Source organism: Pseudorca crassidens, chromosome 15 (genome assembly GCF_039906515.1).
Source record: "Pseudorca crassidens isolate mPseCra1 chromosome 15, mPseCra1.hap1, whole genome shotgun sequence".
NCBI lineage: Eukaryota > Metazoa > Chordata > Mammalia > Artiodactyla > Delphinidae > Pseudorca > Pseudorca crassidens.
Window position 1 is genome coordinate 87,423,743 of NC_090310.1, and position 26,452 is coordinate 87,450,194.

General features: G+C 53.5%; 1 protein-coding gene and 1 long non-coding RNA gene across 11 annotated transcripts in view; one reads left to right on the forward strand and one right to left on the reverse strand.

Annotated features, from left to right (window-relative positions):
* The window catches only part of CDH4 (cadherin 4), a 549,827-nt gene that overhangs the window by 513,821 nt on the left and 9,554 nt on the right, over positions 1-26,452 (forward strand). For both annotated transcript variants that reach the window (XM_067708632.1, XM_067708633.1), the window contains 4 exons: positions 5,765-5,902; positions 18,796-18,981; positions 24,993-25,246; positions 25,805-25,947. In XM_067708632.1, the coding sequence (XP_067564733.1) occupies positions 5,765-5,902; positions 18,796-18,981; positions 24,993-25,246; positions 25,805-25,947 (721 nt within the window). The remainder of the gene's footprint in view (positions 1-5,764; positions 5,903-18,795; positions 18,982-24,992; positions 25,247-25,804; positions 25,948-26,452) is intronic.
* LOC137208139 (uncharacterized) lies at positions 191-25,014 on the reverse strand. Of its 9 annotated transcripts, none has more exons than XR_010935485.1 (8): positions 23,732-25,014; positions 23,332-23,472; positions 17,599-20,543; positions 17,390-17,527; positions 15,810-15,886; positions 7,810-13,569; positions 5,070-7,674; positions 191-1,682 (listed from the first exon to the last, which is right to left on the reverse strand). It is a non-coding gene; the product is annotated as an uncharacterized lncRNA (long non-coding RNA). The 9 variants fall into 9 exon arrangements; XR_010935489.1 differs by lacking the exon at positions 191-1,682 and having other exon boundaries at positions 3,090-7,674; positions 23,732-23,864; positions 24,272-25,014; XR_010935487.1 differs by lacking the exon at positions 191-1,682 and having other exon boundaries at positions 3,090-7,674; positions 7,810-7,918; positions 9,081-13,569.

Genomic DNA, 26,452 nt, shown 5'->3' on the forward strand with positions numbered 1-26,452 from the left:
CCCCACCACCCACGGACAGCGTGCGGGCGTGTTCTAGACGCCGGGGAGACGGCACTGAGTGTGAAGTCCTGGGCTCCGGAGCCCTGCTCGTGGGGCAGGAGCCAGTGGAGGGCGGCCGCGCTGACGCTGAGAAGTGAAGCAGAGTCTCGGGAGAGCGGGCAGCCGGCAGGGGGAGCGGCCGTGGGGCAGCGATTGTATTTTATTCAGGGAGGCAGGGAAGGCCTTGCTGATGGGGGCGAGCAGAGTGCCAGGGCAGGCGGAACAGCCCTGCACCGGCCCGGAGGGCACCGTGGCTTTGGGGGGCGGCAGAGGAGAAAGCGTGCGGCCAGCGGGCCCGCCTGCCCCGGGACCGGTGGACTGTAGGCCTCTGCTTGTGCCCAGGGAGCAGAGCCAGGGCAGGTCCTAGCAGAGGAGCCGTGGGACCCGCTCCGTGTTAGCCTACCAGCCGGGGGTGGGGCGGGCCCCTCTCAGCCTGCGTGTCTCTCCGCATGGCAAGAGGTGACGGGCAGCCGCTGCGGGGGGCGTCGCGTGGCTCCGTCGGCCTGGGTCCCCCCATTGCTTCATGCGCTGGGCCTGGACACTCACAGATGGACCTTTAAAAATACACAGTCGTGTTTAGGACTAATTTCTATTTGTGGAAGGTGATGCTCGTTTGCCATTTATGGCAGCGGCATGAACGCTTCTAAATGTGTTTACTGAAGTACAAGGAAGCCTGAGCTGTAAGGAGTAATCTACGGCAGAGCTGGACGGGGGGCGTGGTGTCTGTCGACACTGTGGGGGTGACTCTGCGAGGCTCGATGGCGGAGCGCTCACCACGACACCCCGACTGAGGCCCCGACAGTCGGGCCCCGAGTCCGCCCTCAGGCCCCATCGGTGCCCCGAGGGTCGGGGCCGGTGGTGCTGGGAGAACGTCAGCGGAGTCCTGTTCTCTCCTGCATGAGGTGCCCGGTCGTCCCACTGTGCTTCCTGTGATGGTGTCCCTCACAAAAAGAAAGACAGTAGCAGGTGGGGCAGTCAGACCCCCTTCTGTGGCAGAGGACAGAAACGAGCTCCAGGATCAAACAAAAAAGAGGGCTAACTGGCTCACGTGATTGAACGCACAGGGCGCCTTCAGGCCTGGCTGGATCCGGGACGCTCCGGGCAGGACCCTCGCCGAGGGCACGTGGGGACCTGAGGTTCGGGTTCGGTTTGTCGGTCTACCCACCCTGGCACTGGTACTGTCCCCAGCCTGTCGCTGCCATGTCCCTGCTGAGGCAGCAGTGACCAGAGATGACCAGCCGCCTTTGATGGGCAAGAGGGAGGGGCACTTACTCCCTGCTGGGGTCCGGAGGCACGGCAGTCGCGAAGGAGGGACCCCTGCCCTGAGCGAGGTCCTGATGTCAAGGGCGCAATGGATGTCTGAGCATATGCAGCTGTCCACACGTGGAGATGGATACTGACCGTGCAGCTGTCGGGGGGAAGCGGGTTAAGGATGGCGCTGCCGTGCCCTTGGGTACCTCGTGTGCCACATTCAGAGAGAGGCCTCCTGGCAGCCTGGCTGACGTCGCTGCCTTGGCGGCACGGAGCCGTCTGCATTCACCCATCACAGAGGCGCCAACCCGCACCGGGAATCCCACGGCCACTCCAGCAGCCTCTGGTTTGCTGCGTGCCTCTGGGGACATCATGAGACTCAGCGTCCCCACCTGTGAGATGGGGCAGGGCCACATCACTGAAAGAGTGAGCAGGAAGGGAGAGCACTTCCTAGCCTGGGACAGTCACCGTGCTTCTCCCCCTCACCTGCCCCAACACCACCCCGACCCTGGGGACCCACATCGTGCCTGTCCCCGCTTCCCTGTCTGGTGAGCCCCACACTCTGCTCTGATGGTACCTCCAGGGGAAGCCTGTCCCCGCTCCCTGAGTTCATTTATCTCATGAACAGCTGAGAGGACCTCTCGCCACCTCACCGGGTGGTCGTGATCCCACCTAACAGAGGGTGGGGGGTGGGTCCCTGTAAATGAAGGATGGATGGATGGACGGATGGATGGAGGATGGATGGATGGATGAGTGGTCGGGTAGGTAGATGGAGGACGGAGAGAGGAAGCAGGGAAGGAGGCAAGACTTAATCTTTTGTGGGAGAACGTTCAAGGTGTGACGTGGCACCCAAGCAAGTGTAGGCTGTTTCTTTGATTTTTTCATGTCTCCTTGGGCGCAGGTTCTAACCACGTTCACAAAAAACATCATCAGCTGTTTAGACGTGTGCTCGGTTCATGTAACGAGCACGGACTGAGTGCGTTCTGTGTACCGGCTCCAGGCTGGGCTTCCAGGGGCCCAGCCTGAGTGTGAGGCCGACCTCGGGGTGCTCTCCATCTCCGAGGAGAGTCAGGCCCATGTTTGTTGAGTGACTGTCAGAGGGGTTGATCCCAAGGACTGTGGGGCTGTGAGGAGGGCAGGTCCATTCTGCGGTGGGGGAGGGGGTCCCCTGGAGGCGCCGTCACAGCCGGTTCTTGGCAGCGGGAACAGGGGCCCAGCACGAGGTGGGTCCCCAGGGTCTGGCCGGTGTCAGAGCAGGTGAGGGGGGAAGAGCAGTGACTGTCCTGGTCTTGGGACTGCTTTCCCGCTCGCTATTTCAGGCACGTGGCCCTGCCCCCTCTCCCAGGTGGGGACCTGAGCCCAGCACGGCACTGGGGCCCCTCCCCTCTCGCCCCCTACCTAGGAGCCTGTTCAGAGGCCCCGATGTGCTCTCCTCACTCTCCTCCTGCAGATACTTCATCCCTTGAAGGGACGCCCCAGCTGTGTGCCAAGGAGCTGTTTCCTGCTCCTCTGAGAGGCTCACTCCTGGGGGAGGCCTCTTGGAATAAGAGCCAGGGCGGGGAGGAGGGGAGTTAGCACCGCCACCCCCCAGCTGCACACCGGCCCTGGGCACGTGGACTGCGGCGCTGACAGAGGTGGAGGCCAGACATCCATCTGGGTGGGAGACAGTGTGAGCCTCCCGAGCCACCTCCCAGCTCTGGTCCACACCCTCCACTCAGCCCTCACTCATCCTGTCACCTCTGGGCAGAACAGCCCACCACCTCCTGGAAGCCTCCCTGGTTTCCCCGGCCCTCGTTCCCTGAGAAGTTTGTGGCATCACCATGAGGCCGGTCCGGGAGGTACCTGGTCTGTGATGCCTGATGTCAGAGCCCAGGGCCACCAAACGTCTTGTATTTTTTATTGAAGTACAGTTGATTTACAATGTTGTCTTAGTTTGAGGTGTGCAGCAAAGCAATTCAGTTATACATATATAAAGCCATATATATATTCTTTTTCATATCCTTTCCCATTATGGTTTATTACAGGATATCGAATACAATTCCCCGTGCCGTACAGTAGGAACTTGTTATCTATTTTATATACAGTAGTGTGAATCTGTTAATCCCAAACTCCTAATTTATCCCTCCCCTCCCTTTCCCCTTCGGTAAGTTTGTTTTCTGTGTCTGTGAGTCTGTTTCTGTTTTGTAAATAAGTTCATTTGTACCTTTTTTTTTAAGATTCCACATATAAGTGAGATCATATGATACTTGTCTTTCTCTGACTGACTTCTTAGTATGATCACCTCTAGGCCCATCCATGTTGCTGTAAATGGTATTATTTCATTCTTTTTTATGGCTGAGTAGTATTCCATGTATATATGTACATCTTCTTTATCCATTCATCTGTCCACGGACATTTAAGTTGCTTTCATGTCTTGGCTATTGTATACAGTGCTGCTGTGAACATTGGGGTGCACGTATCTTTTTGGGTTATGGTTTTCTCCGGGTATATGCCCAGGAGTGGGATTGCAGGATCATACAGTAACTCTATTTTTAGTTTTTTTAAGGAACCTCCGTACTGTTCTCCATTGGTTGTACCAATTTACATTCTCACCAGCAGTGCAGGAGGGTTCCCTTTTCTGCACACCCTCTCCAGCATTTGTTGTTTGTAGACTTTTTGATGATGGCCATTCTGACTGCTGTGAGGTGGTATCTGTTTGTAGTTCTGATTTGCGTTTCTCTAATAATGAGCGATGTTGAGCATCTTTTCCATGCCTCTTCGCCGTTTTTATGTCTTCTTTGGAGAAATGTCTACTTAGGTCTTCTGTGCATTTTTTGATTGCGTTGTTTGGTTTTTGTTATTGAGTTGTGAGCTGTTTGTATGTTTTGGAGATTAAGCCCTTGTCAGTCGGTCGCATCATTTGCAATTTTTTTTTTTTTTTTTTTTTTTTTTTTTTGCGGTACGCAGGCCTCTCACTGTTGTGGCCTCTCCCGTTGCGGCCTCTCCCGTTGCGGAGCACAGGCTCCAGACACGCAGGCTCAGCGGCCATGGCTCACGGGCCCAGCCACTCCACTGCATGTGGGATCTTCCCGGACCGGGGCACGAACCCGTGACCCCTGCATCGGCAGGCGGACTCTCAACCACTGCGCCACCAGGGAAGCCCCATTTGCAAATATTTGCTGGCAGTCTGTAGGTTGTCTATTCATTTTGTTTATCATTTCCTTTGCTGTGCAAAAGCTAACATTTATTTTTGCTTTTATTTCTATTACCTGGGGGGACTGACCTAAGAAAACATTGCTACGATTTATGTCAGAGAATGGTTTGCCTATGTTCTCTTCTAGGAGTTTTATGGTGTCATGTCTAAGTCTTCAAGCCATTTTGAGTTTATTTCTGTGTATGGTGTGAGAGGGAGTGTTCTAATTTCATTGATTTACGTGAGGCTATCCTGCTTTCCCCACATGGGCTGTGGGTCTGGGAAGGAGAGAGAAATGGAGGGACTCACGGGTGGATGGAGGGAGGGAAAGGGAGTGGCGCTCTGCGGCCGTCTGCGGCCGTCTGCTGTTTATAATTCCTTCCGGAGCCCCCTAGGGATCCTGAGCACATTTCCCTGAATGGTGGGGCTGAGAAGTGGGCTCTTCCCTGAGCCTCTTAGGGGAGCGGGACTTGGGATCGTTCATTCCTTGGAGGCATTTCAGAAGGTCCCTTTCTGCCCTGGACCCCAGAACCCTCCCTCCCCAATGGTGCCAGTGAGAGGTGGGCTGTGGTCCCAGCAGAGAGCTGCCCACCAGGCTCGTCCTCACCTGTCACAGTTGGAAACACCTGCGGCCTCTGCTCAGAACAGGGGTGTGGAAAGGCCCCCTCTGCTGACCTGGGGTTGCTGCACCAGTGGGTCCAGGTGGAGAAGGGCTGGGTGGCCCCTTCAGTGCCCAGTGAAATTCGCCATCCCCATCAAGCATCATTTTGCCTTTTAAAATTCACACCTGCATCTGAACGCTAACCACTCCTTCCAGACTGTGTTCAGACACAGAGTAATGCTGGTGTCTGTGTGCCTGCAGAGAGAGGGGAGAGGGCTTGACTCCCTTCTCCTGTTTGAATTTCTGGACTGAGGCTGAACTAGACACTGAGGATGCTAAAGAAATGAGGTCCCTGCAGACACACGTCTGGGGGTCGCCCCTCTTTCCAAACTGTCCACCCCTGGTCTGGCAAACCCAGCACAGCGTGCTGTGTGCTCCAGGCCCCCTTTTCCTTATTTCTACCTCGATCTACACCTGTGGAAGCCAGGCACTGAGGTGAAGGCAGAGACCTCACCACCCACCGCAAGTGAGAACTTCCTTCTGCCAGGTCACCTGCCGAGCGCCCTGCAGCCAGCGCCCCCGGGCAGGACGGGGACCCAGCTGAGTCCGTCCAGGGAATGTATTTCTTTAATGAAAGTATAAACAGCCTGTAAACTAAAACCCAAACTGATGCTGTCTTCCTCCCCCTCATGCCCTTCTAGAAAGTTCAGCAGTACACAGTCATCGTTCAAGCGACAGACATGGAAGGAAACCTGAACTATGGCCTGTCCAACACGGCCACAGCCATCATCACGGTGACGGACGTGAACGACAACCCGCCCGAGTTCACTGCCAGCACGGTGAGTGCGCGTCCCCTCGGAGACGGTCCCGGGCCTTCGGGCTGCTTCTCTCTCTGCTGCCACCTGATGGAAGGAGCTTGACAGACGAATAGACAGGCTGTTAACAAAGGCCCCGAGCGGCGGGGGGCTGAGCGGGAGAGGAGCTCCGGGTGTCTGCAGGCCCCTACTGACCACTGGCTGACACCTGGAGAGGCTCCCAGGACAGAGGGAGTTGGACCCTCCTCCCGAACCCGGAGGAGTTGACCAGCGGTGTTTGGGCTCCAGGGTCAGCCAGTGTGGGGTGTGTGCATGGCTGCACGCGAGGCAGGACTGTCGGGGGGGATGCCTGGGGACAGGGCAGGTCTCTGCGGCAGGACCGCAGCTGGCCCTCCACGGCCCACCATCAGCAGGGGGGCAGCGGGGCGTGGGGGACACATTGTACGTCCTGCCCCTTCAGGCACGGCCAGCGGGCTGTGACCAGGCCACGTGCCAGGCTGCCCAGAACCTGAATGACCACAGGAACGCCCTAGCGGCAGAGCCGAGGGATCACAGAGCCACGCGTCACGCGCTCCCAGTTCCTCTGAATTCCAAAGGAGCTGCGTCTTTTGGGCCACGCCCCCCGGAGTGGGGTTGCTGACAGAATGGGAACATATACCCACCCTGCGGGTGCCCGTCCAGAAATGCGGCAGATGCAGGGGGCCAGATGGGCAGAGGGGAGGGTCAGTGAGGACTCCCCGGGCAGTGCTGGGAGGTGGAGGCTGCCCCCTCCCCCCAGGGTGTCAGGGTTGCCTTCTCTGAGCCTCACTCCCGCGGCACGAGTGGATGAGAGGGTAACAGCAGTAACAGTAACAGAAGAACTGGAGCGCAAGCCCAGCTGTGGAGCGCCCCTCACCCCCACTCCACCAGGCAGCAGCCTGGGCTTCCTGGTCAACCTCTGGGCCCCACCAGCCCCATGAGGCTCGGGACCCAGTTAGGGAGGAGGATGCTGAGGCTCAGAGAGGCTGAGTCACTTGTCCAGAGCCACTCAGCCCACTAGGAGCAGCTGGGGCTGAGCCCAGGAAGCTGTGCTCTCATGCCACAGCGGAGGGGGTGGGGGGGGAACAGAGAGGAGACCCCTCATTCTCCCAGTGGGTGGGTCAGCTTGCCGTGAAGGCATCTCACAGGCGGGAGCCCCACCAGCGTCCCTGCATGCCCTCATCCTGCTTCCCCACCTGCCCACAGGCTCCAAATTCTGGAGTCCTCAAATCCCACATCCCTGCAGTAAGGCATCTCAGAGTCCTAGGCTCTGTGTCCGGCTGGACCAAGCCAGAGGAGGGCAGCCTCAGCCACGAGGGCACAGCGCCATCTGGTGGGCAGATGGCAGATCGCCCCACAGAGGGAGCCGCTCAGGTCTCTGCCCCCTGGTTAGGGTGGGATGGCTTCCATTCTGTTTGCTCTCCACGGCCAGTGGGCAGTGGCAGGAAGGGCTCAGGAGCAGCGTCCCAGGGAGTCTGGACATGAGGAGAGCAGCTCGTTGTTCGTTGCACCGAGGTCTGACGTGCCTACAGTATGAGGCACAAATCTTGAGTGAAACCTTCCCCCCGGCCAGCAGCAACCCAGGCCCATCGTCCAAGGTGAGCTTTACCTGTTCTAGGATGTCATGTAAACGGAGTCACACGGAACGCACGATTCCCTGGAGCCGCCCACCTGGTGGCATAAGGCCTCTGGGGTCCTTCCTTGTTGTTGTATCAGTTCAGTCAGATAGGGCCCCGCCCATCTGGGTTTTTTCTGTTCTCAGCTTGGACCCTTTGGAACTAGGAACAAGTTTTCATTGCCTCACCCGGCTTCACTTAATCATTATCTATCTCTTTTTTAAAAATTAACTTGACTATTTGGTTAGGTAATTCACACACACGGTACAGTACCTCAAAATGTATAAAATGACTTACTTTGAGGAGGAGCCCCTTGTGTTTTCACTCTGACCCTTGCGTTGTTTTTGGTTTTTCCGCTTATGATATGTCTTGAAGACCTTTCCATATCCACAGATTCCGAACGCCCCTGAAATTTTTTCAACATGTGTTTGTTTAGAAATAATTTCAAGCTCACAGAAAAGTTGCAAGAATAGAAACAGGGAAAAGAATAGCCTCACAGAGAGAAGACAAGATGGTGGAGTAGAAGGCCTTGTGCTCACCTAACACAAAAGCACCAAAGTCACAGCTAACTGCTGCACAGTCACTCATCAATAAACAAGAAAGACGGGCTTCCCTGGTGGAGCAGTGGGTAAGAATCGCCTGCCAATGCAGGGGACACAGGTTCGAGCCCTGGTCCAGGAAGATCCCACGTGCCGCGGAGTGTGCCACAACTACTGAGCCCGTGCTCTAGAGCCCGCAAGCCACAGCTACTGAAGCCTGCGTGCCTAGACCCCGTGCTCCGCAACAAGAGAAGCCACCACAATGAGAAGCCCGTGCACCACAACAAAGAGTAGCCCCCACTCGCCGCAACTAGAGAAAGCCTGCTCGCAGCAACGAAGACCCAACACAGCCAAAAATAAATAAATTTATTTTTAAAAACAAAAGATTATCAGCTGATTTTTTTTCAGCAGAGACTATGCAGGCCAGAAGGGAGTGGCAGGATATATCTAAAGTGATGAAAGGAAAAGACATACAACCAAGAATACTCTACCTAGCAAGGCTCTCATTCAGATTTGATGGAGAAATCAAAAGCTTTATAGACAAGCAAAAGCTAAAAGAATTTAGCACCACCAAACCAGCGTTACAAGAGACACTGAAGGAACTTCTCTACGTGGAAAAGGCCACAACTAGAAACAAGAAAATGATGAAATGGGAAAGCTCACCAGTAAAGGCAAACGTACAGTAAAGGTAGGAGATCATCCACACAAGCATGGTATCAACACCAGCCATCGTGAGAGGAGGAGAGCACAAGTGCAGGACACTGGAAGTGCGTTTGAAATTAAGAGAGAGATCACAATTTAAAACAATCATATGTTTATATACACTGCTGTATCAGAACCTCATGGTAACCACAAACCAAAAATCTATAATAGACGTACACACAAAAAAGAAAAAGGAATCCAAACACAACACTAAAGATAGTCATCAAATCATAAGAAGAGAGAACAAAAGAGGAAAGGAACAAAAAAGACCTACAAACCCAAAACAATTAACAAAATACCAGTAAGAACATACATATCAATAATTACCTTAAATGGGGGCTTCCCTGGTGGCGCAGTTGTTGAGGGTCTGCCTGCCGATGCAGGGGACACGGGTTTGTGCCCCGGTCCAGGAGGATCCCACATGCCGCCGAGCGGCTGGGCCCGTGAGCCATGGCTGCTGAGCCTGTGCTCCGCAACGGGAGAGGCCACAGCAGTGAGAGGCCCGCGTACCGCAAAAAATAATAATAATAGTTACCTTAAATGTAAACGGGTTAAATGCTCCAACCAACCAAAAGACGTGGACTGGCTGAATGGATACAAAAACAAGACCCATATATATGTTGTCTACAAGAGACCCACTTCAGACCTAGAGACACATACAGACTGAAAGGGGGTGGAAAAAGGTATTCCATGCAAATGGAAATCAAAAGAAAGCTGGAGTAGCTATACTCATATCAGATAAAATAGACTTGAAAATAAAGACTACTACAAGAGACAAAGGAGGACACTACGTAATGATCAAGGGATCGATCCAAGAAGAAGATACAACAATTGTAAATATATACGCACCCAACACAGGAGCACCTCAATATATAAGGCAAATGTTAACAGATATAAAAGGAGAAATTGACAGTAAATAAATAATAGTGGGGGACTTCAGCGCCCCACTTACATCAATGGACAGATCATCCAGACAGAAAATCAGTGAGGAAACACAAGCCTTAAATGACACATTAGACCAGATGCACTTAACGGATATCTACAGAGCATTCTGTCCGAAAGCAGCAGAATACACACTCTTTTCAAGTGCACACGGAACGTTCTCCAGGACAGATCACGTGCTGGGCCACAAAGCGAGCCTCAGTAAACTTGGGAAAATTGAAATCATATCAAGCATCTTTTCCAACCACAACACTATAAGATTAGAAATCAACTACAAGAAAAAAAAACTGCAAAAAAACACTAACACGTGGAGGCTACGCAATATGCTAGTGAACAACCAATGGATCACTGAAGAAATCAAAGAGGAAATCAAAAAATACCTAGAGACAAATGAAAACGAAAGCACTATGATCCAAAAGCTATGGAACGCAGCAAAAGCAGTTCTAAGAGGAAAGTTTATAGCAATACAAGCCTACCTCAGGAAAAAGAAAAATCTCAAACAACCTAACCTTACATTAAAGCAACTAAAGATGAAGAACAAACAAAACCCAAAGTTAGTAGAAGGAAAGAAATCATAAAGATCAGAGCAGAAATAAATGAAATACAGACTAAGAAAACCATAAAAAAAGATGAATTAAAGTAAAAGCTGGTTCTTTGAAAAGATAAAATTAATAAAACTTTAGCAAGACCCATCAGGAAAAAAAGGGAGAGGACTCAAATCAATAAAATTAGAAATGAAAAAGGAGACATTACAACCAACAGCACAGAAACACAAAGGACCACAAGAGACTACTACAGGCAACTATATGGCAGTAAATTGGACAACCTAGAAGAAATGGACAAATTCTTAGAAAGGTACAATCTCCCAAAACTGAACCAGGAAGAAATAGAAAATATGAAAAGACCAATTACAAGTACTGAAATTGAATCTGTGATTTAAAAACTCCCAACAAACCAAAACGTCCAGGACCAGATGGTTTCACAGGTGAATTCTATCAAACATTTAAAAAAGAGTTAACACCTATCCTTCTGAAACTATTCCAAAAAATTGCAGAAGAAGGAACATTTCCAAACTCATTCTATGAGGCGACCATCACTCTGATACCAAAACCAGACAAAAATACTTCAAAAAAAAATTACAGGCCAATATCACTGATGAACACAGATGCAAAAATCCTCAACAAAACACTAGCAAACCGAATCCAACAATACATTAAAAGGATCATACACCACGATCAAGTGTGATCCATCCCAGGGATGCAAGGATTTTTCAGTATCTGCAAATCAATCAGTGTGATACACCACATTAACAAATGGAAGAATAAAAACCATACGATCGTCTCAGTAGAAGCAGAAAAAACTTCTGATAAAATTCCACACCCATTTATGATTTAAAAAAAAAACTGTCCAGAAAGTAGGCATAGAGGGAGCCTACCTCAACATAATAAAGGCCATATATGACAACCCCACAGCTAACATCATACTCAATGGTGAAAAGCTGAAAGCATTTCCTCTAAGATCAAGAACAAGACAAGGGGACTTCCCTGGTGGCAAAGTGGTTAAGAATCCACCTGCCAATGCGGGAGACATGGGTTCAAGCCCTGGTCTGGGAATAATATCCCATATGCTGCGGAGCAACTAAGCCGGTGTGCCACAACTACTGAAGCCTGTGCGCCTAGAGCCTGTGCTCCGCAGCAAGAGAAATCACCGAAATGAGAAGCCCATGCACCACAGCAAGAGTAGCCCCTGCTCGCCTCAACTAGAGAAAGCCCGCGCACAGTAACAAAGACCCAACGCAGCCAAAAATAAATAAATTTAAAAAGAACAAACAAGGATGTCCACTCTCACCACTTTTATTCAGCATAGTTTTGGAAGTCCTAGCCACAGCAATTGGAAAAGAAAAGGAAATAAAAGGGATCCAAACTGGAAAAGAAGCAAAACTGTCACCGTTTTCAGATGACATTACACTGTACATTCATTGAGAATCCTAAAGATGCTACCAGGAAACTACTTGAGCTCATCAGTGAATCTGGTAAAGTTGCAGGATACAAAATTAATACACACAAATCTGTTGCATTTCTATACACTAACAACAGAAGATCAGAAAGGGAAATTAAGGAAACAATCCCATTTACCATGGCATTAAAAAGAATAAAATACCCAGGAATGAACCTACCTAAGGAGAAAAAAAAAAAAAAAAAACACCTGTACTCCAAAAACTGTAAGATGCTGATGAAAGAAACAGAAGATGACATAAATAGATGGAAGCATATACCAAGTTCATGGATTGGGAGAGTCAATATTGTCAAAATGACTATACTACCCAAGGTAATCTACAGACTCAGTGAAATCCCTATCAAATTACCTATGGTATTTTTCACAGAACTAGTACAAAAAGTTTTAAAATTTGTATGAAAACACAGAAGACCCCGAATAGCCAAAGCAATCTTGAGAAAGAAAAACGGAGCTGGAGGAATCAGGCTCCCTGACTTCAGACTATACTACAAAGCTACAGTAATCAAAACAGCATGGTACTTGCACAAAAACAGAAATGTAGATCAATGGAACAGGATAGAAAGCCCACAAATAAACCCACACACCTATGGTCAATTAATCTACGACAAACAAGGCAAGAATATACAATGGAGAAGATACAGTCTCTTCAATAAGTAGTGCTGGGGAAACTGTACAGCTACATGTAAAAGAATGAAATTAGAACATTCTCTAACACCATACAAAAAATAAATTCAAAATGGATTAAAGACTTCAACATAAGACCGGATACTATAAAACTCCTAGAGGAAAACATAGGGAGGACACCCTTTGACATATCGCAGCAATACATCTTTGGATCCATCCTCCAGAGTAATGAAAACAAAAATAAACACATGGGACCTAATTAAACTTAAGAGCTTTCGCATAGCAAAGGAAACCATAAAACGAAAAGACAACCTATGGAATGGGAGAAAATATTTTCAAATGAAGCGACTGACAAGGGATTCATCTCCAAAATATACAAACAGCTCATGCAGCTCAATATCAAGAAAACCTAATCAAAAAACGGGCAGAAGACCTAAGTAGAAATTTCTGCAAAGAAGACACACAGATGGCAAAAAGGCACGTGGAAAGATGTTCAACATCACTAATTAGAGAAATGCAAATCAAAACTGCAATGAAGTATCACCTCACACCAGTTAGAATGGAAATCACCAGAAAATCTACAAACAACAAATGCTGGAGAGGGTGTGGAGAAAAGGGAACCCTCTTGCACTGTTGGTGGGAAGGTAAATTGGTGCAGCCACTATGGAGAACAGTACGGAGGTTCCTTAAAAAACTGAATATAGAACTACCATATGACCCAGCAATCCCACTCCTGGGCATTTATCTGGAGAAAACCATAATTTGAAAAGATACATGCACCCTAGTGTTCACTGCAGCACCATTTACAATAGCCAAGACATGGAAGCAACCTAAATGTCCATCAAAAGATGAGTGGATAAAGAAGATGTGGTACACATATACAATGGAATATTACTCAGCTATAAAAAAGAATGAAATAATGCCATTTGCAGCAACATGGATGGACCTGGAGATGATCATGCTAAGTGAAGTCAGACAGAAAGACAAATATCATCATATATCACTTACAGGTGGAAACTAAAAAAATGATACAAATGAACTTATTTACAAAACAGAAACAGACTCGTAGACATAGAAAACAAACTTATGGTTACCAAAGGGCCGGGGGATAATTTAGGAGGTTGGGATTAACATTTACACACTGCTATATATAAAATAGATAAAGAACAAGGACCTACTGTATGCCACAGGGAACTCACTCAATGTTTTCTAATAACCTGTATGGGGAAAGAATCTGAAAAAGAATAGACGTACATATGTGTGTAACTGAGTCACTTTGCGCTACACCTGAAACTAACACACACTGTAAACCAGCTGTGCTGCAGTTACAGCAAACACAAAGGAGAGCTGCGCACCCCGACCCCGTCGGCGCCATGCCGTGTGTGCCCGCTTCTCCCTGTAGGTGCGCCCACACAATTCTTTCTGAGCTGCTTGGGAATCAGTAGTATGCGTGATGCCCTCACATCTAAAGGCTTCTGAGTGTATTTCCTAAGAGGCTCTTCTCCGTCAGGAAACAGCTGCTAGCCCTTTTTCCACCAGAGACACCTGAGGCCGAGAGGGGTAATTCGGGCTACCCGAGGTCACACAGTGAGACAGAGTCCAACCCACATCTCCTCCTTCCGCGGGCCCACCTTCGCACCACACCTCTGTCCTTCAAGACCCCAAGTGTGTCTCCCGTCCCCTTCTGAGATGGAGCAGCGCTGCCTTCCCGGGTTTCCGCAGCTCCAGAGAGGGGCCCGGAGGCTGCCCTCACACCCGAGCTCCCGCAGGGCACATCCGCGGGGGACCACTTCCGCCCACTGTCCGGAGCCCTGATCTGGCTTTGACGAGCCCTGGTCGGCCCTGACCTGACCCTCGTGTGGCTCTCTGCTTCTAGCCTGAACCTCGTCTGCCCTTCTGCACGCCAGCCGCCCTGCAAACGCCCGCTGATCCCCTAGAAAGGCCGGGTCCTAGATGGCCTGTGAGGAAGCGATGCGGCGGAGAAAAGGAGGGTGCGGTGCACCTTCCTGACCTGTTTGCGCTGGGGTGTCCACACGAGGGGAGGGGAGATGATCAACAAGATACTCCCGGATCCGCACACACGCCCGAAAAAGGGGCAGCCCGGGAATTACACTGAGACCCAGGAGGGAGTTTGCATGTGACCCAAGGAGGTGCCTTGGGGCACATCCCAGGGGAACGTTCCTGCCTGCACGCCTGGATGAAGGCAAGGTGGGCACAGCCTGGTTCCCGGGACTGTTCCTAGGAGGATGCCCCTCCGGGCTTTCGGAACGGCTGCCTCTTCCCAGAGTCGCCCCTGCCCCTCCTCCACCCCAGTCGGCCTCAGCCAGGCCCGGGCCCTGGAGGCCAGGAGAGCACATAGAGGCCCTGCCTGCTTACTGTCGGGGCTGTGGGGCAGCGGCGTGGATGTGTGTGGATTGCCTAATGTCCCGGGGTCACACGTTATGACATGGCCCCTCGGGACGGGTGGAAGGCAGGGCCCCAGGACACCGTCTGCTGGGCTCAGTGGGGGCGGGCGGGCGAAGGCCCGGGGCTGGCTGCACCCCCTGCACAGCCAGGCTAATTTTATCCAGCTTAATCAAGAGCCATCAGCAGAAGCTGCAGAGGTGGGGGTGGGGATTTGCATGATCCAGTTCCTGTTCTGAAATGTTAATTAGACGTCGTTCTCCCTTCGCCTGCTCTGAGCCTGCGCTCCCTTGCTGCCACCGCGAAGCGTCCCTCAGCACCCCTGCAGGGTGAGGCGGGTCCACGGGGTAGGGCCGAGGCCCCCAGGACACAGCCGCAGACCCGACCCAAGGGCCTCCCTCTGCCTCATCCTCAGGTCCTGGAGCAAAGCCCTGAGACCCAGCCACACACAGGCCCACGGGAGGGTCTCCTGGAGTCGGGAAGCCCCCTTCTGCCCCCCCCCCAACCCCCGGGTCCCTCCTAGCTTTGTGCGCTTAGGTTGACAGTCGGACCTCTCTGAGCATCAGAACGTTTTCCCCTCTTGGCGCGTAAGTGTTACATGGCTCAAGGTGAAGCTGGGAGCATCCGCTCATCTACAGGGAAGTTTGCTCTCTGCCCTAAAAACGCCGCGGGTGGTACCTGACCCCCATCACAGGGGCACCGACTGGGCGGCGGAGCAGACAGGGTCCCGGCTCTGCCTTCAGTGGGTGAGGGGTCCTTAAGGTACATCGCGCTACCGTTCCAGACTGTACGTGATAGGACATACTTGTCTTTACTGTACATGTGATTGGATGACCTATTCCCCATGCCAAGGCAAGCATGAATAAAGTTAAGCTAAATGTTAAAAAAAAATAAAGGGGGGTGAGATCATGGTGGGTCCCCTCCCAGGGTCCTCTGAAGACAGAAGAGAGGGCGACAAGCACCCAGTAGCCCTTCTTTCTGGAAAGGGGGTGAACCAAAAAGCTGGGGAGGTGCTTCAGGGTCCTCTCCCTGAGCTGGCGTCCCAAGGGCCACGTCCCAGGCGGCACTCACCTGTTCTCACAGCAGCACCGCAAGGAGGGGACAAGGCTCCAGAGTCACCACCCGGGCCCCGGGCCCCAGGCCTCTCCCTGTGGGTGGAGGAGGATGGATGTCAGCCGCCAGGTCCCCCGTTACGAGCCACTGGTCCCACCCGTCAGATTCTGATTCCAAACTCAGAAGCCGACAGAAACCGTCACCGTTTTACTGGAGAGGAAACTAAATTTCAAAAGTTAAAATCGCCGGAACGTTATGCCACTACCACCTCCCGCTCCCCTGCACCAGTGCCGCGGCCGCATCCCTGGGCCGGGGCCCCGGGGCCAGGCGCTGCGGAAAGATGAAGAGAAGAGAGCAGGAGCTCGGAAGTGCTGTGGGCTGTGAGGGAGAGAAGGAGGGGAGGCTTGGAAGTTCTGACTGCAGACGATAAAGAAACTAAAGACAAAACAACAAAAATAAAACGATAGCAATGTCAGAGGAGAAGGCACGATTTCCAACAGAAGCCAACGCAGCCCCGGGGCTTCCAGGGCGATCCCTGAGTTCCCGGCTCAGGAGAGGACTGGGTGGGGGGCACCCCCCTCGCATAACACCTTCGGTCATACCAGGGTCCAGGGCCCAGAGAGAAGGCAGCTGGGGGAGGGTCAGGTCCTCAGGCCTGAGCCGCGCTAGGACCAGCGATGGTTCGAATACTGGGGCCAGAAACAAAAGCATCATCTCGGGGAGTCTGGCATCCCCAATGGAGCAGGTGCCCTGGTGGTCCCCGGGTCTGTGGGGACAGGCCCTGCCATCCTCCATCCTCTCGGCCTGGCTGAGGGGTCTTCCCTAAATCCCGGCTGGGCTTCACTGTTCCCACCCAAATCCTCCACTCTGCTAATGTGACCCTCCCCTGGGAGCCCCCCAGATTTGTGCGGAGGAGCTGGGGTTGTGCTGGAAGGCCCAGGCACGAATAGGAAATCCACCCTGCCTCTTGAGATGGGGGTGCACGTGAATTCCGGGTTACAGCTATGCGAGAAATTCCAACACTTCCAATTCTTCCGTTCCCAAGTATCCGCCCTTACATCCCACGGGGCATGGGGGAGGCTTTCCCTGTGCCTGAAAACCCAAAAATTTAAATTTAAAACTCATTATGGCTACAGGGGAAGGTTAGTAAGAAAACCCTGAGCCAGGCTTCCCAGCTAAGGCACCTCTTTGTGAACCTTTATTAAACTTGCATGAATTAAAAGAGACTTTTCAAATAAACTTCACCCGGAAGTTTGGAAGGAACTGGTCTCCGGGACACGCAGCTCTCCCCATGCCGTGAAACCACAGGCCCGTATTCTCGGGGGACCAGAGCAGAGTGGGTGGAGGCACCCAACAGGGCCCCCATGGGGTGCACTGAAACTGGGCTGTGGCGGGGGGGGGGGGGGCCTGTCAGTTGACGGCACCAGAACCCACCCTGATTAAGCCAGTGGCCGCCAAAGCACATGAGGGGCCACAGACTCCGAGAGCCGCGTGCATCAGGTTGGGGGCTCCGCCGGGGGTACCCCCACCTTCCTCTGCCACGGGGCGCAGAGGCCTCAGCTCCCATCTCCATCGCTGGACACGGTGCCACCACCCACCTTCTGCCACTGCAGGCGCCAAAGCACAAGGTCTCTCTGCCTCTCTTCTGAATCAAACTCATGAAGGTGTGTCCCACTGGCAGGTTCTAGATCACCTGACCAGGTCGTGGCAGTAGAGGAGGGCGAGAAAGCACGGTTCTGGAAGATAAAGAAGGGAATTCAGAAGGTGCTGGAGAGCCAAACAGCCTACTGATGTCCACTACACTGACCCTGGCAACTGAAACAAGAAGAGAATCTCCTCATCTCGCAGAAGCTGCACTGTCTTCAGGCATGGCTGGATCCAGGCTCCGGCAGTCACCCGGCGGTTTCCCTGAGCTGTGCTTTCTCTGGGCCGTGCCAAGGTCTCTTAACCTCTCTTGCTTCTGCTTCTTCATCTGCAAAATGGGGATAAGAATGGGGTTCTCCTGAGGAACCAGCAGAATAACGCAAGGGCAGTACCTGGCACAGAGTGGGCACTCGGTAACCATCGTTAGGGTTGCGCTGCTGTGAACACAACTGGAAATCTCCAGATATTTGTTCAAACTTTGTCTCCGGGTTTTGTGGCTCAAAAGCACACTGCACTGTGACAGAATGGCCACACGATTTGCATGGCCCAGTGCCAAATAAGAACGCAGGGGCCCTCATTCACAAAGTATGAAGAATTTCAAGACTGTGACCGCACAGCAGTAAACCGAGCTCCGGGCTCTTCTGAGCTGGGCCACAGCTGCACAGCACTGACTCACCTGCTGAGAGGTGCTCAGATTTCCATCACCACCTCGACACCAGCACCAACACGCCCAGCCACGCACACAGTCTTTGCCTGCCCGTAACTACTGTGGCCACGTGAACCCCACTCACCGATGGGCGTGGTTTGCAGCCCTCACTGCTGCGGCAGGAAAGAAAGGGTTGAGGCTCTGTGTTTGATCATCTGCACATCTGCAGCTGCTGACCCCAGGCCCCAAGCCCATGTCGGAGACCACTGGGACGGCAGGAGCCCAGAGATGGTTCAGCTCGGGAAGCCCTCTGCAGCTGCGTCCCCACTCCTGTTCGTTTCCCATTTTGTAAGCACATTTTTAGTCTCTTGCAAGCCCCAGGTATTTGCATTGGTCCCCTGCTGCCTATGGGAAGGGCTTGAAGGGGATTTAGGAGGGGGGCCTGGCATGCGTGCGTGCGTGCACAGGCAGGGATTAGTTTGGAGGTGGATACGTGCAGATGAGCCTCGGGCTTTGCTGGGCCTCAGCTGGAGGAAGCAGAGCCCTCTCTAGATGCCTCCTCGTCGGCACGGACATGGGATGGGCCAACCTGTGGGAGTCACCGTGTCTGGGTGCAGCTGGAAGCAGAGGCCCCCCAGGGTCAGCAGAGAACCTCTCCAGCCTCTCCAGGCTTCCACACGGGTTTGTAATGTTGTCTTTTCTTACACTTCGCAGTACGCAGGGGAAGTCCCCGAAAACCGGGTGGAGATGGTGGTCGCAAACCTCACTGTGATGGACCGAGATCAGCCCCACTCCCCGAACTGGAACGCTGTCTACCGCATCATCAGCGGGGACCCCTCGGGCCACTTCAGCGTCCGCACGGACCCCGTCACCAACGAGGGCATGGTCACTGTGGTGAAGGTGGGTGCTCACCTCGCCTCCTGCTGGGCTCCCTGAGCTCTGCCCCCGCCACGTGCCCTGAGGCAGACGTAACAGGAGTGATATTCGGGTTCAGTGCGTGCCACCCCAGTGTCCAAGGGCAAAGGACTGCGCCCGACCTGCCAGGGGCAGAGGCAGCCTCAGCAGGACCGGTCACGTGACCCCAGGGACTCTGCAGGCCTGACCTGCCACCCACCCCCCAAAAGATAACTCTCCCATCTCCTCCCTTGCACCTGGCCCTCAGCTTCTGAAGCTCAGAGGCCAAGAATCAGCCTCTTCTGCTTCCCGACCGGGCGGCGACAAGGCTTTGCCCGAGGCAGTGAGTGAGCGGTGCCCCAGTGCCCGGAGGAGGGTCAGGGTGGCAGGAACAGCGGGAGCAGGCCAGTTTGGGGGTCGCGGTAACCTCTGCAGCTCCCAGCAAGGCTCAGCGAAAACACTTCACCCCAAGCCTCCCCCACGTGCACTGGTGCGCCCCCGGCCCTGCCCCACGAGCCTGCACCCACGCTGGGCTGCTCCCCTCAGGGTGCAGACCCGGCCCCTGGGCTTTGAGCGAAGGGTCGTGGCCACACGTGGGGGAGGCAGCTGAGCGGAGGCCCAGTGAGGCTGTCTGGCCTCTGATTGAAACTGTTGGAGCAAATTACTCACTGATTTCTCTGTTACCAATATGTTTTGTTTTGCCGTCCGACAGACTTCCGTTGGCCATAATCTTTCTGGAAGGTGTCCTCACTCAGACTGGCGACACAATTTTTAATGCATGACACGTAGCATTATTCCCTGTCCTCCAGGGACACGAACGGATAAATATGGGAGAAGGACCACTTCCTTTAGTGACTTCTTCAGAGGCACACCCACCGTGATTTTAGGAAGCAGTATATTTCAGTCGCTGCCAACACTCGGGGGGCCCTGGGGGAGGGGCTGGAGGCCTGGCAGCCGCTTAGTTCTCGGCGGCCGGGTGGGCGGGGGGGGACCTCAGCCATGAAGAGGCAAGCGCCAGGGAGGGACGTGGCTTCTCACCGGGGGCTCCAGGGGCTCTGCAGGTAACACGCATTCCTTCAGCAGATGAGGAGACCACGGCTGCAGAGGACGGGGGCTCCCGCAAGGTGAGCCGGGGGGACAGTGGGGAGGACGACGGAAGTGTCGGCCCAGAGCCCCGATCTCTGCTGCCACCTCCAGGCCTTCCCGTCGGGCAGGCACTGCGCCTTGGGGAGCATCGTCTCCGTCCCCTTTCCACGCCCACTCAGCACTGTTACTTACTTTATAGTAAACTCTTCCCGTGCTCAATACCTTGCTCAGTAGCAGGAGCTGAGAAGGCGTGGGTTTGATGCACCAGGTGTATGACGGTCAATACTCACAGAAATCAAGGCTGAGCTGCAGGAGGAGCCCAGCGATGGGGCAGGGCTGGGCCAGGCGAGCAGCAGGCAGGGCAGCACGGCCCCATCACCAGCACCCCCGGGGCTCGCAGGACAACTGGTCCCACGAGGCGATCAGGTCCCCTCTGAGCAGAAGTGTGTCACACCATTTACCACAAACGTTTCCAAGCACATCTAGAAGTAAGAGAGACGGGTGTACCCTCACCTGCCACTTCAGTTTCACAGTTACTAGCGTGCTGCCATGTCGCTCCATCCGTGTTTTGCTGCCGTGTGGTTCTAACTCCAGGCCCTCTGCTCACATAGCTACAACCGTGACAGCACCTGAGACAGACAACCACGCCTCCGTGATCTCCAATATGAGTCATTTGTTTTTTTGTTGGTTTTTTTTTGCGGTACGCGGGCCTCTCACTGTCGTGGCCTCTCCCGTTGCGGAGCACAGGCTCCGGACGCGCAGGCTCAGTGGCCATGGCTCACGGGCCCAGCCGCTCCGCGGCATGTGGGATCTTCCCGGACCGGGGCACGAACCCGTGTCCCCTGCATCGGCAGGTGGACTCCCAGCCACTGTGCCACCATGGAGGCCCTGAGTCTACATTTAATTGCCCTTAATTTTCCAAGTGTCTCTTGATGGTGTGGTTTTTCAAATCTGGATCCAACCAGGGTCCCCACGTTGCATTCGGTTGTGCCATCTCTTGAATCTCTCATAATCTAGAATATTCCCCCCACCTCTGACCTGTCACAAACGCAGGGTCCGCGGTGCTGAATCTGTCCGATCGCTTCCTCTCGGAGTATCTGGTCTCTTGCTCTCTGCTCTTCCTGTAAGCAGGGCTGCAGACCTGAAGGGCCCTTCCGCGGTGAGAAGCCTGGTTGTCCCGTGCACAGCCATCTGAGCCTGACCAGTGGGCTCCGGTGCTCACAGGCCTCTCCCGTCACCGTGGAGTTGGCTCCTCCCCGTCATGACCGGCAAGCAGTCTGCAAAAGCACGGCTCTCCACCAGCCCCCATCTGTTGGTTTCATCATCTGTTGATGGTCATTGCCAAGTTCATTTCTTCATTAGGCGGTATAAAATGGTGCTTTACAATCCTGTCATTCCTTGTACAGTCCTCGGCTGGAATGCTTCTATATAAAAGAGCCCTGTGATGATGCTGACATGCAGGCCTGCAGCTGTCAGAACAACGCCCACGCAAAGATGCCCACCCAGGTCCCAGTCTCCCAAATCTGTGCGTATGTGGCAAAGGGCACTTTGCAGATGTGAAGAAGTTAAGGATCTTGAGATGGGAGGTTGTCCTGGATAGTCCTGGGGGGCCCCCAAGTAATCGCGGGGCCCTTAGAAGAGGGACACAAGAGGACCAGAGTCAGAGACCTGAGGTTGCAGCAGAGGTCTGAGAGAGACAGACTGGAAGGTGCCGCGCTGCCGCTCTGAAGACGGAGGGAGGGGCCGGGAGCACAGGCGCCTCTCGGACGGAGTCAGAAAAGGCGTCCAGGAGCCTTCAGAAGCGGCCAGCCCTGCCCACGCCCCGACCTTAGCCCAGCAGCGCAGACTTTTGGCTTCTGGCCCCCAGAACTGTAAGATAACGAATGTGTGTTGTTTTAAGCCACTCAACAGGAACATGAAATTAACGCAGCTCAACAGAAAAGGCGAGAATGAGGCTTCATTCTCCACCTTTACTTCCGATTCTCAGAGCAGAACCGGTGAGCCAGCAACAGGCAGTGTCACCACCTGCATCCCGGTGTTACGGCTGCCGTAACAATTGCATAACATGACACGCGTTTACCCTCGCACTTTTCTGGAGGTCAGGAGCCCGTAACGACCCTGTGACGGCACGTAGGGCCCACCTGGGTTATCCAGGACCACCTCCCAGCTCAAGACCCTTACCTTCATCGTGGCTGCAAAGTCCCCTTTTGCCAGGGAAAGTGACTATCCACAGATTCCAGAGGTGAGGACCTGGGTAAATGCAGAAGCAGTCAGTGAACTGCGTTTTTCACTTTCTCGTCACGGCTAAGGCTGGGCAGGTTTTTATACGCTCGGTGTGTGGTGCTCAGCTGCAGCTAGTACGGTCTTGACCTCTGGCCAGGGGGCTCCTCCGGCAGCTGGTTCTGGGTGCTTCTGCTACGTCCCTGTGTTGGGACCTGAGTGCGCAGCCCAGGTTCGTCTTGCTGATTTCTTGCCTCACATCTGGGCGGGCCATTCCTCTAGCGAGGAGTGGTACTTAGAAACCAACGTCCAGACGCGAGAGGTGCTCACTGCGGCTGCTGCCATCGCTACTGGATGTTGTCAGGGCAGAGCGAAGAAGTGACACTTCAGTGCATGTGCTTCCTGACCACCTCAAAGTTACTTCACCGATGCACATGATCATTTCATCCAAATTGAACACTGGAAGGTTTTACTAACCTTTGTTGATTTTATACTTGATCTCATTTCTCTTACACTGAAAATCTTGGTTCCTAACAACAGTAAGATAATTGCTGATTTACTTTAACCTACAATATACAATCACCCCTCGGTATCCATGGGGGATTGGTTCCGGGACACACCCCCCCACAGGTAGGTACCAAAATCCACAGATGCTCAAATCCCTTATACAAAATGGCAGAGTATCAGGTTGGCCAAAAAAGTTCGTTCGGGTTTTTCCATGAGAACTTTTTGGCCAACTGAATATTTGCATATAACCTACACACACTCTCCCGTGTAATTTATACCCACTACCATGTCAGTGCTGTGTAAACTGTTGCCTGTGTGAGGCAAATTCAGGTTTTAAATTTCTGGAATTTTTTTCAAATGTATTCAATCTGTGGCTGGTTAAATCCACGGATGTGGAGCCCATGGATATAGAGAGCCAATTATACATAAAAAGCTTAAAAAATAACGAATCCAAACTCCCGGCCAACAGCAAGCAAACCAGATGAATTTAAGGTTTCTTTGCAGTAACTCTTGTCCTTAGAATAAATCCCATGAAGGACTTACCGTCTAAATGCTGTCCCAGTCACGAGAAATCATTATTTTCTTGGGAGTTATATTACCATCGATATACAGTTAGTTTAATTTAACTCCGTTTGTTTCTGATTTTCAGAGATTGCTTCATATATACAAGTTTACTTGTAATACCTAAAATGTGAGAATGTAAGGTTACATGGCTCTAAAATCAAAGCTATGTGGCAAAACACACGCAGCAAACTCACACCTCCAGACGTTCCCTCCACCCTTATTCCTTCCCTCTGCTCACGGGTGACTGTTTTATGAGTTTTTGGTTTATCCTTTCAGCATTTCTTTTTGCATATTTGAGCAGATACATATGCAAATTCATGTTCCTCTCCCCCTTTCACACAAGAGGCAGCCTGCAATGGATGTTGCCTTTTCTGCTCACCAGTCGATCCTGGAGATCTCTCCGTTCCCACGTGTATCTTCCTGGTTCTTTCTTACAGCTGCAAATGTCCCCACTGTGCGGATGCAGCCCAGCCAGTGCTATGGGTGCCTGAGTTGACAGCAGTATAAATCCTCTATGAATGATACAGATGATACGTCAGTGAATATTCTTGGGCACGTAATACTCCGCACGTGTCTAAGCAGAACTGTTCAAATGCAGCTGCAGTGTGCTGTGTTGCTTGTTTTCTAGTGAGACTGTTGCAAGCTTTGCCAGGAGTAATTACACGTCTCGGGGCCCCAAGTGCTTCCGTGCAGCTTCCATCCCCCCTCAAAACGTGAAGAATACCCCCCGAGACTGATCGTACCCCGGAGACCCTATAACTGTAGACAATAGAACCATACTAACATTTATCATCCGGGGTCCTGACACCCCCAAAATGCGTGTCAGCTGGAGAGAATGGTCATGCAAGGGCCACGCAGAGGTGAGGGGGCTCCGTGAGACCTGGTGTGTTGGTGTCCTGGGGCTGCTGTAGCAACTTACCACAGACCAGGTGGGTTAGAACAGCTGAAGGATGCGCTCTCACAGCTCTGGAGGCCAGACGTCCAAAATCAGGGCATTGGCGGGGCTGTGCTCCCTCTGGAGGCTCTGGGAGGATCCCTCCTGCCCCGTCCAGCTCCTGGGGTTGTTGGCCATCCCTGGCTCAGAGCTGCGTCACCCCAGCCTGTGCCTGTCTTCACCTGGCCCCTTTCTGTGTCTGCAGTCTCCCTCCCCTAACTCACAGGGCACCCAGGCTTGAATCGGGGAACACCTCAATCCAGGGCGACTCCCTCTCGAGACCTTTAACTTCATTACATCTACAAAAACCCTATTTGCCAAAGGTCACAGTCACAGGTTCCAGAGGGACGTATCCTTGGAGGCCACCCTTCCACCCACCACACCTGGTGAGGCACCCTGGACGGACAAGAGCCAGGCCCTCGACCTGCCAGGCTGCAGGGAGCAGGGTGGGGCCCCCGCACTCCTAATGCGTGATGAGTGCCGGAGCCGCTGGCTAGGAGGTGTGCCTGGCGGGAGCCGTAGCCCCCGAGGAGCCCAGCTACTGCCACTCCATGACGTGGGAAGCTGGGGGACGGCACCCCTCGGGACTGACCTCCTGGGCCCAGAGCAGGGCGTGTGCAGACCAAGCAGCCCCACGGGCACCACCCTCCCTGACAGCCTCGCGGGCACCTAAGCCAGCTCCCCGTCCCGGCGCCTCTCATTCCAGGCGGTCGACTATGAGCTGAACAGAGCGTTCATGCTGACCGTGATGGTGTCCAACCAGGCGCCCCTGGCCAGCGGGATCCAGATGTCCTTCCAGTCCACGGCGGGGGTGACCATCTCAGTCATGGACATCAACGAGGCCCCCTACTTCCCCTCGAACCACAAGCTGATCCGCCTGGAGGAGGGCGTGCCCACTGGCACCGTGCTAACCACGTTTTTGGCAGTGGACCCTGACCGGTTCATGCAGCAGGCCGTGAGGTGGGCCCACAGAGCACCCTCGGGCCCTGGGAACAGGGAGCCCCGTCTTCCACAGAGAAGAGTCCTGAATGCCCAGTGAAACCTGCAACCCAGAAAGTCCCGGGTGGGCGCTTGGGGGCATCCCCGACTTGTGGTGTCCCCAGGCAGGGAAGCCCAGTCTGGGGACAGCTGGCATCACCGGCCGCCAGGCTGCCCTGACACGAGACGGTGGGAAAAGCTTGAAGGACATTCAGCCGCATCTAGAGTCAGGCTGGGTCCTGACCCCGCTTGACGCTCCTGCGCTTACGATTCTGTGAGTCACCAGCCCCCTCTGCCCCTCCGTCTCCCCGCCTGTAAAGGGGGCGATGGGAGAATCTGCTTCCCAGGGTCCTTGTGAGGTTAAATAGCCCGTTCTCCTTGGAGACTTCCAGCCGCTGTTGTCACTGTCCCGCGTGGGAGGACCCCGTGCAGGGCTTCAGGGAAGGACCCCCACCCCCACCCCGCGCGCGCTCGGCAGGAGGGCGGCCAGGAGGGGCTCCTCCAGCCCCTCGCCTCACCCCTCCCCTCCCTCCCCCGCAGATACTCAAAGCTGTCGGACCCAGCGAACTGGCTGCACATTAACGCCACCAACGGTCAGATCAGCACGGCGGCCGTCCTCGACCGCGAGTCTCCCTACATCAGAAACAACGTCTATGAGGCCACCTTCCTGGCAGCGGACAACGGTGCGCCCAGGGGCAGGGAGACACGGGGCGGGGGGCCCGCCCTCGCCCATTTGAAGCCCTGGGCCTGGTGCTTCACTGATGCGGGCGCCAGGGGAGCTGGGCACTGTTAACACCACTGTTACAGCTCCCTGGGCTCCTGCCATGTGCCAGGCTCTATCCATCAGTGAGCAAAACAGACAAGAGCCTTCTCCTTTGCATGGGTGACATTCTAGAGGCCAGTGTGTCAGCTTGAACCAGGTTTGTCTGCATAATAATTACAGCAATCTTAACAAGATGGAGGTTTACTTTCTGCCACATAAAAGAAGACTGGAAGCAGGCAGCCCAGGGTCAGGTATGAGAAACCAAGCTCACTCTGGCCACTCCCGTGTCCTTGGCAAGCTGCAGCATATGGCCCAGAGCAGCTGCTGATGCTCCAGCCATCGTGACCACATTCTGGCAAACAGGAGGAGGGGGAGGCCAAGGGCACATCCCAGCCCTTCTAAGGACTTCCACTCACAGCTCATGA